The 12,181-nt window shown below is 33.6% G+C and overlaps 1 protein-coding gene across 7 annotated transcripts in view; it reads right to left on the bottom strand.

Annotated features, from left to right (window-relative positions):
• The window catches only part of CCDC178 (coiled-coil domain containing 178), a 445,791-nt gene that overhangs the window by 274,895 nt on the left and 158,715 nt on the right, over positions 1-12,181 (bottom strand). For all 7 annotated transcript variants that reach the window (XM_047698296.1, XM_047698297.1, XM_047698295.1 and 4 more), the window contains one exon: positions 7,736-7,919. In XM_047698296.1, coding sequence (XP_047554252.1) covers positions 7,736-7,919 — 184 coding nt within the window. The remainder of the gene's footprint in view (positions 1-7,735; positions 7,920-12,181) is intronic.

The following is a 12,181-nucleotide window of genomic DNA, read 5'->3' as shown; positions in this document are numbered from 1 at the left end:
GTCCTCAAGTGCTTTACACCATCAAGAATTCTGAGTGCCCAATGCTTTATTTTTATCACATTTTTAAGTACATTTACTCCCTTTTTTAAGTACATTTACTCCCTCACATATATGTTAAGAAAATGAACTCTTTTGCAGCTTGATTAAGGGAATACACAACTGCCATTTTAAGGACTTAAATGCCAATATACCTTCACACTATTTCTGTTTTGTCTGTACCTTAACTCTTTTCCCCAGCAAACATTTACCATTAATGTGAATGCTCCCAATATAATAGTAACGGCTTCCTCTGACCTAACTTTGGCAAAGTATTTTATCTCTGAATGGAGTAGGGAAGAATCTTAGTAAATTAAAAACACCGAAACAAAAGTAAAAGAGTACATGGTCTAATCTGTTAATATGGAACACAGAAAGGGATAAAGAGGAGTGACTGTGTTTGCAATCTACAGCATATATGATTCTGAGTTTCTGAGCTGCTTAAACCAGAAGGAAGGGGCACCTAGGTGGCTCAGTGGGTTAAAGCCCCTGCCTTTGGCTCAGGTCATGATCTCAGGGTCCTGGGATCGAGCCCCGCATCGGGCTCTCTGCTCAGCACGGAGCCTGCTTCCCTTCCTCTCTCTCTCTGCCTGCCTCTCTGCCTACTTGTGATCTCTGTCAAATAAATAAAATCTTAAAAAAAAAAAAAAAGAAGGAAACATGAAACATTAGAGACTGCCAATTATTAAGGAGAGAAGGAATATAATTTTATCAAGAAAATTTTTTCTTAATTCTGAAATCTAACATAAATTAAGTGCATAGGTTTTTGACCATCTTGAACAATATGACATCTTTCATTAATTTAAAAAAACCAAGCAGCAATAATCCATTTTGATCATTACTTTTACCAACCTTTGTTAAAAGTCAAGAATGAAATATCAACTTATAATTCAATAAAAGCTACATGGGTCAAGAGTAATATGCTTTATATTTGACTAATAGGCATAAATCTTTAAGAATCAAAATAAATAAATTATTAGAATGTCCATTTTCTAACCATTTTAAAATATCACCAGTCTCAATCAAAATCATGATAGAAGCTGTATAGTACACAAATCTCATTTTGGCTTACTAAAGCTATTTTATTGCTATTTGAACGGGACATTCTCTAAGGCCTAAAGTGGTAAAATTTACGACGTCTGAGAAAGTTTTTTAGAAACTTTTAATTTTTACTTTTCTCAGATGAAGGTCCTATATAATCATTGTCTCAGACATTAACAAACAGTATTTGAGGGGAAGCCCAAGATTTTTCTCTAAAGAAGAGTTAAGGGTTGTTATAAATATTTGAAAAAGAACGCAAGCAAAATCATATAACCGTTTAAACTATAAAGTTCTAGACCAGATTCCTGTGGTTTAGAACATTATAAGGACATAACACATTGTCTTTTTCTAGCATTAAAATTAATCCCTAAACACCTAAACAAGGTTTAAAAACTAGAAATCATACGTTTGCTTTTAGGCCACAATGGAATTAAACTAGAAATCAATAACAGAAAGGTCACTGGAAAATCCCAAAATATATAGACTAAACAACATATCTCTAAAAAACATATGGCTAAGGAATACATCTCAAGAAAAATTTATAAATATTTTGAACTAAACAAAAACAAAAACACAATTTATCAAAATTTGTAGGATATAGCAAAAACAGTGCTTAAGGAGAAATTTACAGCACTGAAACGCATATATTACAAAAGAAGACAGACTTGACACCAATAATCTAGATTTCAATCTTAAAAAAGTGGAAAAAGCAGAGAAAATTAAATCAAAACTAAGCAAAAGAAAAGAACAATTAAAAGTAGAATTCAATAAAATTGGAAACAGAAAATCATAGGAAGAAAATCATGAAACCAAAATGTGGTTCTTTGAAAAGATAATAAAATTGATCAGTCTGAAGCCAGATAAACTAAGAAAAAAAGAGAGAGGACACAAATTACTGATATCAGAAATGAAAGCACTGATCACTACAGATCCCTTGGATATTGAAAAAAACAGTAAAGGAATACTATGAAAAACTCTATTTTGAAAAATTACATAAGCTTGATGAAATGGAACAATTATTTAAAAGGCATAACCAGTCAAAACTCATACAAGAGCATATCTGAATATGCTTCTATTAAAGAAATGAAATTAATAATTAATTACCATCCAAAACAGAAAGCACCAGGCCCACATGGGTACACCACTAAATTCTATCAAACATTTGAGGAAGAAATAATACTAAATCTCTATAGTCTCTTTTAGAGGACAGAAGCAGAGGGATGCTTCTTAACTCATTTTGTGAGACCAGAATCACTATAATATCTTCAATAAGCTAAAATGTGTGCGTGTTGGGGGAGATGGGATATTTATAAAAAATCTACAGCTAAAATAAAAGTTTATCGTGAGAAACTAAAACTTTCCTACTAGGATCAGTTACAGGCAAGGATGATTCATTTCAACATTCCTTTTCAATATTGTACTAGAGAGCTTTGAAAATACATTGATTTAAAAAAGTAAGCAAAAAATATACAGATTTGGAAGAAATAAATAAATCTGCTTTTCACAGATGACATACTGTATATTTAAAAATTCAAAAAAATTAACAAAAATACTCCTGAAAATAATAAGCAGTTATGTACAGTTGCAGGACATACTGTGAATAAACAATCTTCTCTTTTTTCTATATGCTAGCAATGAACAAGTAAAATTATAAATTAAAAACACAATGATTATTTATATCAGTTCCCCCAAAATGAAATAATTAACTCTAAATCTAGTAATATATGCATAAGATCTATATAAGCAAAACTCTAAAACTCTGATGAATGAAATTTTAAGAAGTAGATAAATGTGGAAATATTCTATGTTAACACATAGGAAGACTCAATATTGTCAAGAAGTCAGTTCATCCTAACACAATCTGTAGATTCAATTCAATCACTACCAATATCCTAGCAAGGTATTTTGTGGATATTGACAAAGTGATTCTAAAATTTATAAGGAGAGGCAAAATGCCCAGAACAGCCAACACAATATTGACAAAGAAAAAAGGAAGAGGCATAAACACAGTCAACATGAAAACATACTATAACGCTACACGATTCAGGACAGGGCAGCACTGACAAAAGAACAAATAGATCACTGGAACAAAAGAGAATCCACAAACAGACCCACAGAAATATGATCAATTGATCTTTGACAAGAAAGCAAAGGCAACACAATGAAGTAAAGACAATATTTCCAACAAATGATGTCAGAACAACTGAACATCCATATGCAAAAAGAAATGAAGCTAGAGGCACTTTATACCTTTATACAAATGTTAACTCAAAATTGATCCATAAACCTAAATGTACATTACAAAAATGTAAAACTCCTAGAAGATAACAAAAGAATACCTAGATGATCTTGGACACAGCAATAACTTTTTAGATACACCACCAAAGGTATGATCTGTGAAAAAACAATAGTAAGAATCGATAAGCTGGGTTCACTAAAATTAAAATCTTTAGCTCAATGAAAGCCACAGTCAAGAGAATGAAAGACAAACCACAAACTGGGAGTAAGTACTTGCAAAAGACAAATCTGATAAAGATCTGTTATTCAAAATGTACAAGATACTCTGAAAACTTAACAGCAAGAAAACAGTATGTTAAAAAAGGGGTCAAAGATGTTGAGGCACCCAGATGGCTCAGTCAGTAGAACATGGGACTCTTGATTTTAGGGCCGTGAGTTCAAGTCCCATGTTGGGTGTAGAGAGTACTTTAAAAAAGGGGGTGGTGGCAAAGAACTTAAGTTACAACTCACCAAATAAGATACAGAATGGCAAATAAGCATATGAAAAGATGCTATACATCATCTGTCATCAGGGGAATGTAAATTAAAACAACTATGAAATACCACTACATGGCTATTACAATGGCCAAAATCCTAATCACTGACAACATCAACTATTGGCAAGGATTTGAAATGAAGGAACTCTCACGCATTGCTGGTAGGAATGCAAAATGGTACAGTAACTTTGTAAGATATTTTGGCAGTTTCTTACAAAACTAAATATATACTAATTATAAGATCCAGCAATCATGTTCCTTCATTCATACCCAAAGGAGATGAAAATGTATGTCCGCATAAAAACCTGTACATGGATACTTATAGTGGCTTTATTTATAACTGCCAAAACTTAGAAGAAACCAAGATGTTCTTCAGTAGGTGAATGTATAAATAAACTATGGCAATCCAGATATAGCATACTATTCAGTGCTAAAAAGAAATGAGCTATCAAGCCATGAAAAGACATGAAGGAACCTCGAATGCGTATTAGTAAAAAAATCTATTCTGACAAGGCTACATACTGCATGATTCCAATTATATGATATTTTAGAAAAGGCAAAACTATGAGACAGTAACATACTAGTGGTTGCCATAGTTGCCATCAGTGGGAGAAGGGATGAACAGGTAGAACACCAAGGATTTTTAGGGCAGTGAAAATACTCCATATGATACTACTATGATGGATACGTATTATTATATATTTGTTGAAAATCTAGGCATGTACACAACAGCACCAAGAGTGAACTATGATATAAACTATAAATTTTAGGTAATTATGGTTATCCAATGTAGGTTCACCCCTGGTAAAAAATGTCCCACTCTGATGGAGGATGTTGACAATGGCAGAGGCTATGCATGTGTAGGGGTCAAGTGTATATGGGGAATCTCTCTATTTTCTTTCAGTTTTGTGGGGACCATAAGAATTCCCTAAAAAATAAAGACTAAAAGGTGATCCTAATATGGTTATTTTGAAATTTTGAGCCTGAATGAATCTTTTTTGGTTGGCATACATACCTCCTTAGTGTCTGACTGACTAGTTTATATCAACTTCAGCATCAGAAAAACTTGTCCCTGAATTCTACACAGCTGCTTAAACACTATGCTACTTTGGGCAAATCATTTCACCCCAAAATGAACATACTAATAACACCTTTACAGTATAATGAACACTGAATTAACATGTATAAAGAGTAGCCTATAGCAACCTTGCAGAAAACTGTCTTCCTTTCTACTTCTTTCTTCTTTTCTACTAAGTTTCCACTTCATTCTAGTACTATGATTTTAACCTAGAACCAGTGGCCTGATGTTCTTCTTTTCCACCAAAACTCTACTTTGTTCAAACAAAAAACTCTCCAAATTCCTGCAGCTTCCACAAAAGCCTTCTATTTAAATGTCGAGAAGTACTTAGTATCTGATAAAAGCTTTGAAGATTTGTCTTGTTACAATATTACATTCTTCAGAAAACACTGAACGATTTTCTGTTCATTCCATCAATACCATAACTGAATAGGTATTACACTTTTACCAATTTATCTCCGATCCCTGTGGATAGTTTTATCCTGGGACTTGACTAACTTTGTCTTTCCTGAATAGGTCAGTTATTGGGATTGAAAGTCTGAAAAAACTGGGACAAGTCATCTGTAATAGCTGGAAAGTTCCAGAAACTGTTAAATATCTTGATTGTTCAGGGTTGCCGCTAGTCTAAGACTGCCTAAATCTTACTGAGCATTGTATTGGTACATTAATTAGAGGAAATCGTAACTCAAAAGTTCTACTTCTAAGGTTTCAAAAGCTTATTTCTCAAGGCTAGCTCAGATGTGGTAATGCTATAATTTCTAGAAGACATGAATTAAGGGCAGAACCAACAAATATACAAAGTTGCCTGCAAGAAAAACACGATACCAAGACTCAGAAAATTATATAGATTTTTATTACTTAGTCAGTGGAAGATAGTGGGGTCATTACAAACTCAAAACGACAAACCTGAATTACTCCAAACCTGAATTATCTAAGGACTATCTAGAAATTTATTTTTAATTCATTATGACTCTGACACAGATCTACATGTATACATCAGAGAAAAATAATGCCTTATATGTTCAGCTCAGACATTAGTGGAAGTGTTTAGCAATGGGGAATTGTTTCCTAAAATGCATAATTTCTTTCTGTTGCTTCTTTCTCTATCTTAGCTACCAAAGGATAGAGAAAGAACCTGATCAACAATTTCTTCAGTTTTTCTTGAATAAAACCAGGTGACACTTACACTTTGTCTTAGGTTGGTAAAGCAAGAACAGTAGACTCACATCAAATTTGTAATCAACCTATAAATTGTATTTTATGGCATCAGGAAAACTTAGAAAAGAATAAACAATTCAATATGATACCCTTCTTAATAGAAGAGTGCCTCAGGCTAGTGAAGACATGTAGCTGAAGAATTTTTTTTTCCAATTACCAACAAATTTTTTATTTATGTCTAGCATGTGACCATCTTTGGTTTGTTTTGGGATGGAGTCATGAAGAGAGAGAGGATTTCTATCACTGAAAATAAATGGAGAAAAGTGAGAACTGCATTAGGAATTATGTGAAATATGAGAAATGATAGAAACTACAATCCTAGTTGAGAAACAGAATTTCATTCCACGAAAACGTAATTAAAGCCAAAGTTGGGAGGCAGTTAACATTCTGGGTGGCATCTAGAAACCTGCTTTCTTGTTTACAAATGATCAACTCATGTGACAGCTATGAGATAAATATGTGAACAAAGCTTTCCTGTCAATTAAAAAAATTAAGAAACATTGTTAAGTGGCCAAATTAGTGGTTGATGTCTTCACTGATATCCACAATGGAAAAATAATTAATTATTCACCATAGAGAAACACAGACTAATGAAAAATTAAAGAAAATTATAAATAACATTTACAATGTTATTATATATGCTAAACCATATGCTTTATATTTTTAAAATAACCTTGAGGTTAATTTTTACTATAATAGTTTCTATCATACTAATTTTGGAACATACGTGGCATAAAAAACCCACTGAGTAATCCATGGGAAGGAACAGAGGTACAATACACTGAGTCCATCAAACAGCTGGATTCAGTATGGGAACAAATTCCTAGTCTCTCAGGTATAGAAACATTTATTGGAAGACAATCTAAGTGTCCTAAATTTAGAAAGCGTAAGAGAAAGTCTTCACTGAATGAAGTGCTATTGCAAGGTTTGAACATAGAACACAGATTCTGTATTTTATAAATAATTGTATGGTAACAAGTATTCAATAAGTAAATGCCAAGGATGGGAGCAGTGTGAGTATGATGTGTGATGGACGGAAGTAGCCTGTTAAGGCTCCCTTATGTGGGGCAAAATGGGAGCTGACTTTGTTAGCGTCTATACCAAATGGCAGGGGTGGCTATTCATAACATTTCTCACTTAGGCATAGATTTGAGGCCTACAACCAGTTGTTTCTGTGGAAACACTGTGGTGTACTAAGCACTGCTTGGTGCTCAGGAATCCAGTAACTTGCAGGCCTGATGTTGGTAATCCCTTTCCTTATATTAGTAAGGTGCAAGGGCACTTCCCATCAACTACACATTAGATATACAGGGTGAGTTTAAGCCAAGAACCACTCTTCTGGTGATCGAGGTAGTTTAGGGTCAGTAATAGCAAAAAGCAGATGTTAAGTGTTGATTAGCTACACGGAGCCCCATTCCTCTTCCATTCATGCTGGGCATCTGAAGAGAAATTATTTTATTCAGATTAGAAGGAGTAATTATTTTAAAAGGCTATTATAGCTTAAATTAAAATCAAACTATCAACAAATCAATAAAACTGAAGTTAATTACCTTTTTTTTACAACTAAGTAGAACACAGAGATACAAACCTTGAATTTTCTTCTCACTTCTGCTATTTTCTCTTCTAATTCCTCTGTTTTAAATTTGGTTAGGTGGAAAACAGCACCAAGCTGATAAGCTTCCCTGTAGAGTTGTTTAAGAAATTCTTCATTTTTGGACCTTAGTTTCATCAAAGATTGGATTTCAGACTCCAATTCTGCTTTTTTCTTTATACTGTAAAAAAAAAAAAAGATTGATATGATTATTCCACGAAAGTATATATTGAGGCAAATATGCTTAATAATAGTAAAAAAGGAACAATAGCATGTTTTATATTGCCAAAAATATAAAATAATCAGATACTTGAGTACAAAGAATATGACCCAAAATTATACTTATTTTCCTACTTTTCCTGTTGGCTACTCTTGTCAAGCTGTGCTCAACCTCAGAAGGATCTCAATAAGAAAGGCTTGGGGACCTCAAATGCTCAGCTTTCAGAGCATTCATTCCTTCTATACCAATCCATCCCTTTAATCCCATACAACATTGCTATTAAGAATAATCAAATATGAGAAAAATGCAGTCCATGAAAAGGAGAAACAAAACTTAACAAAAGAAAACTAGTAATTAAAACAAAACTTTCAAAAAGAAAACCAGGGGCACCTGGGTGGCTCGATTAAGCATCTGTGTTTGGCTAAGGTCATGAACTCAGGGTCCTGGGATCAAGCCCTACATTGATTGGGCTCCCTGTTCAGCGGGAAGTCTGCTTCTCCCTCTCCCTCTGCTCCTCCCTGCCATTCATGCTTTCTCTCTCAAGTGAATAAATAAAATCTTTAAAAAACAAACAAAAAACAAAAAGAAAACCAATAGCAAAGGAGAAAGAGTTAATAGAGGGAAAAAGTAAGACATTAGATTGGATACCACCTTTTTTCAAGAAACATACCATTGAGGCATACAAGATAAGAAGAAAATACAAAGAAGACATAGCTACATTCACAATAAGGTAACCATCTCTACAGAATAGAAATAAAACTGGAAAGCAAAGTAAAAGTGGAGAAGAATCAGCAAGAAACTAGCTGAAGGTATGTGTTGCCTGGGCAAGGTTCACTGCATCACAGGAGGAGTTTTGTTAAAGAACCAACTTACTGATAAAGGCTATAGGTTTTTAGAATGCACTACAGCATTGGGAAGGAAAGACCCAGAAACCAAGAACTCAACCAATGGGTAAAGAAATTTTTTTTAAAAAAATTGAAACACAACATATGAGAAGCAGTTCTAAAAGGGAAATTGATAATAGTAAGTGCCTACATTAAAGAAAAAGACAGATCTCAAACCACCTAACTTTACATCTCAAAGAACTAGAAAAGTAAGAACAAACTAAGCCCAAAGTTAGAAGAAAAGTTGACAACAACCACAGCAAAGACAAGTGTGATAAACTAAAAGCTATAGAAAAGATCACCAACAAAAAAATGGGTTTTTAAAAAAATACATAAAAACTGATGAACCTTTAACTACATTAAAAAGATAAAGAAAACTCAAATAAATAAAATCAGAAATTAAAGGGCTACATTACTACTAATAACATAGAAATACAAATGATCAGAGAAACTACTATTATGAACAATTATGTGCTACCAATTGAATACCTCAGAAGAAATGCATTCTTAAAAACAATCTACCAAGACTGAACCATGAAAAAATAGACAATCAGAACAGATCACCAATGAATAAGAAAACTGAACCAGTAATCAAAAACTCCTAATTAAAAAAAAAAAAGACCCAACCTTATGGCTTTACTGGTAAATTCTACCAAACATTTAAAGTAGAATCAATGTCTATTGTTCTCAAACTCTTCTAAAAAATTTAAGAAGAGGATATGCTTCTGAACTCAATTAATGAGGCCAGCAAGCATAGACAAAGTCAGACAAAGAGATTACAAGAAAAGAAAATTACAGGCCAATATCCTTGATCAATATAGATCCAAAAATCTTCAGCAAAATCCTAGAAATCGGAACTCAACAACAAATAAATAGGATCATACATAATAACCAAGTGGGTTTTATCTCTGGGATGCTAGGATGGTTAAAATATGCAAATCAGTTAATGTGATACCCCACTTTAGTGGAATTAAGGATAAAAACATGATTATAGAATAGAATAGAAGCAGAAAAGCATTTGACAAAATTCAACAGCCATTTATGATAAATGCTCTCAAAATACTGTATATAAAGGGAATGTATTTCAACATAATAAAGATCACATAGGACAAGCCCACAGTTAATATCATGCTCAGTATAAAAAGCTGAAGGTTTTTCCTCGAAGATCAGGAACAAGCCAAAGGTGCCCACACTTACATTATCTTTTCAACACGGTACTGAAAGTCGTAGAGCATTTAAGCAAGAAAAAGAAGTAAAATGTAATCCAAATTAGAAAAGAATAGTTAAAATTTTCTGTTTGCAGATGACATAATCTTATATAGAAAGAACCCTAAAAAACTCCACCAAAAAATTGTTAGGACTAATACGTAAATTCAGTAAAGCTGCAGAATACAAAGTCAATACACAAAAAGCTGTTGCATTTTTATATACTAACAATGAATTATCTGAAAAAAATGAAACAATCACATTTACAATAGTGTCAAAAATAATAAACTATGTTGGATAAAATTTAACTAAGGATATGAAAGATCTATATACTGACACTGTCCATAAGACACTGATGAAAGAAACTGAGGAAGACAAAGACATGGAAAGATAACCTGTGCTTATGGACTGGAATATTTAATAATGTTAAAATGTCTACACTACCCAAAGCAATCTAGAGATTCAATGACTCTCTATCAAAATTCCAGGGGCATTTTTCACAGATACAGAAAAAAAATCCTAACATTTGCACAAAGCTACAAAAGGCTCCGAATAGCCAAAGCAATCTGGAAAAAGAAGAACAAAGCAAGAGGTATCACACTTCCTTATTTCAAACAACATTATAAAGCTATAGTAATCAAAGCAGTATGATACTGGCATAAAAAACAGAACCTATACCAATAAAACAGAATGAAGAGCCCAGAAAAAAACTTTTGACAAGGATGCCAGCAACACACAATGGGGGAAGAATCATTTCTTCAGGAAAACTGGACAGCCATACTCAAAAGAATGAAATTGGCTGGACCTCTATTTTATGCCACTTATAAAAATTAAATTGAAATAGATTAAGGACTTAAATGCAAGAACTAACACTATAAAACTCCCGGAGGAAACACAGGGAAGACTCTCCTTGACAATGGTCTTGGCAATTTTTTTTAAAAACTTTCTTCTTACATAGGACACCAAAAGCACAGTAAACAAAGTAAAACATCAAGTGGGACTATGTCAAATTAAAAAGCTTCTGTTCAGCAAACAAAAGAAACAAAACCAAAAAACAGCCCTCAATAATTTGAAAAGTCAACATAACTATTGAGAGAAAATCTATTTCAAACCATTTATGTGATAACCACTAATGTGATAAGACATTAATATCCAAAATATATAAGGAATTTATGTAATTTGGTAGGTAAAAACCAAATGATGTAAACTTTAATTTAAAAACTAAATAAAACATGAAAGACTTTTAAATGAGTAAGAATGACTTTGGATCTAGAATATGATACTTTGAGACAAATCTTGTTTGAATGGATTGAATAGAAAACGGAATGTGAAATAAAATCTTTAAAAAAAAAAAAAAAAAAGGGGCGCCTGGGTGGCTCAGCGGGTTAAAGCCTCTGCCTTCGGCTCAGGTCATGATCCCAGGGTCCTGGGATCGAGCCCCACATCAGGCTCTCTGATCAGCAGGGAGCCTGCTTCCCTTCCTCTCTCTGCCTGCCTCTCTCTGCCTGCCTCTCTGCCTGCCTGTGATCTCTGTCTGTCGAATGAATAAATAAAATCTTTAAAAAAAAAAACAAAAACGGAATGTGAGTTCATGGAAACAGGAATGTGCACTTAGGATTTGCTATAAAGAACAGAAGGGCTGGGAGGCAGGGCTCTATTTTATCTTGTTTTATTTTTTTCTGAGATGAGCAATATTATGCAATGTTCATATGCTATTAAAGTAGAGAAAAATAATGACAACCACTAAATGTGTAAGAGCAAATGGCATCCAGGGGCACCTAGGTGGCTCAGTTGGTTAAGTGTTTGCCTTTGGCTCAGGCATGATGCCAAGGTCTTGGGATCACTTCACCCTCTCCCTCTGCACACCCCCCACCCCTGCTCATGCTCTTTCTCTCTCTCTCTCTCTCAAATAAATAAATAAATAAAATCTTTAAAAAAAAAAGAGTAAATGGCATCCACTTGGCAAGTGTGTGGGTGATGGGAACTCCTATGTAAGAGCTGCTTCTGTTATTATATATTAATAGAGAGGAACACAGGTTATGTAAACACAGATGCAAATAGGCTACCAAGAGTAAGAGGCAATTCTCATTTGATTGCTTCTATGTCCACTATTAGTTATTTCAGAAGATTTTT

Source organism: Lutra lutra, chromosome 12 (assembly GCF_902655055.1).
Source record: "Lutra lutra chromosome 12, mLutLut1.2, whole genome shotgun sequence".
Lineage (NCBI taxonomy): Eukaryota > Metazoa > Chordata > Mammalia > Carnivora > Mustelidae > Lutra > Lutra lutra.
The sequence above is the reverse complement of the archived record's forward strand: the minus strand, read 5'-3'. Positions and strand labels throughout refer to the sequence as shown.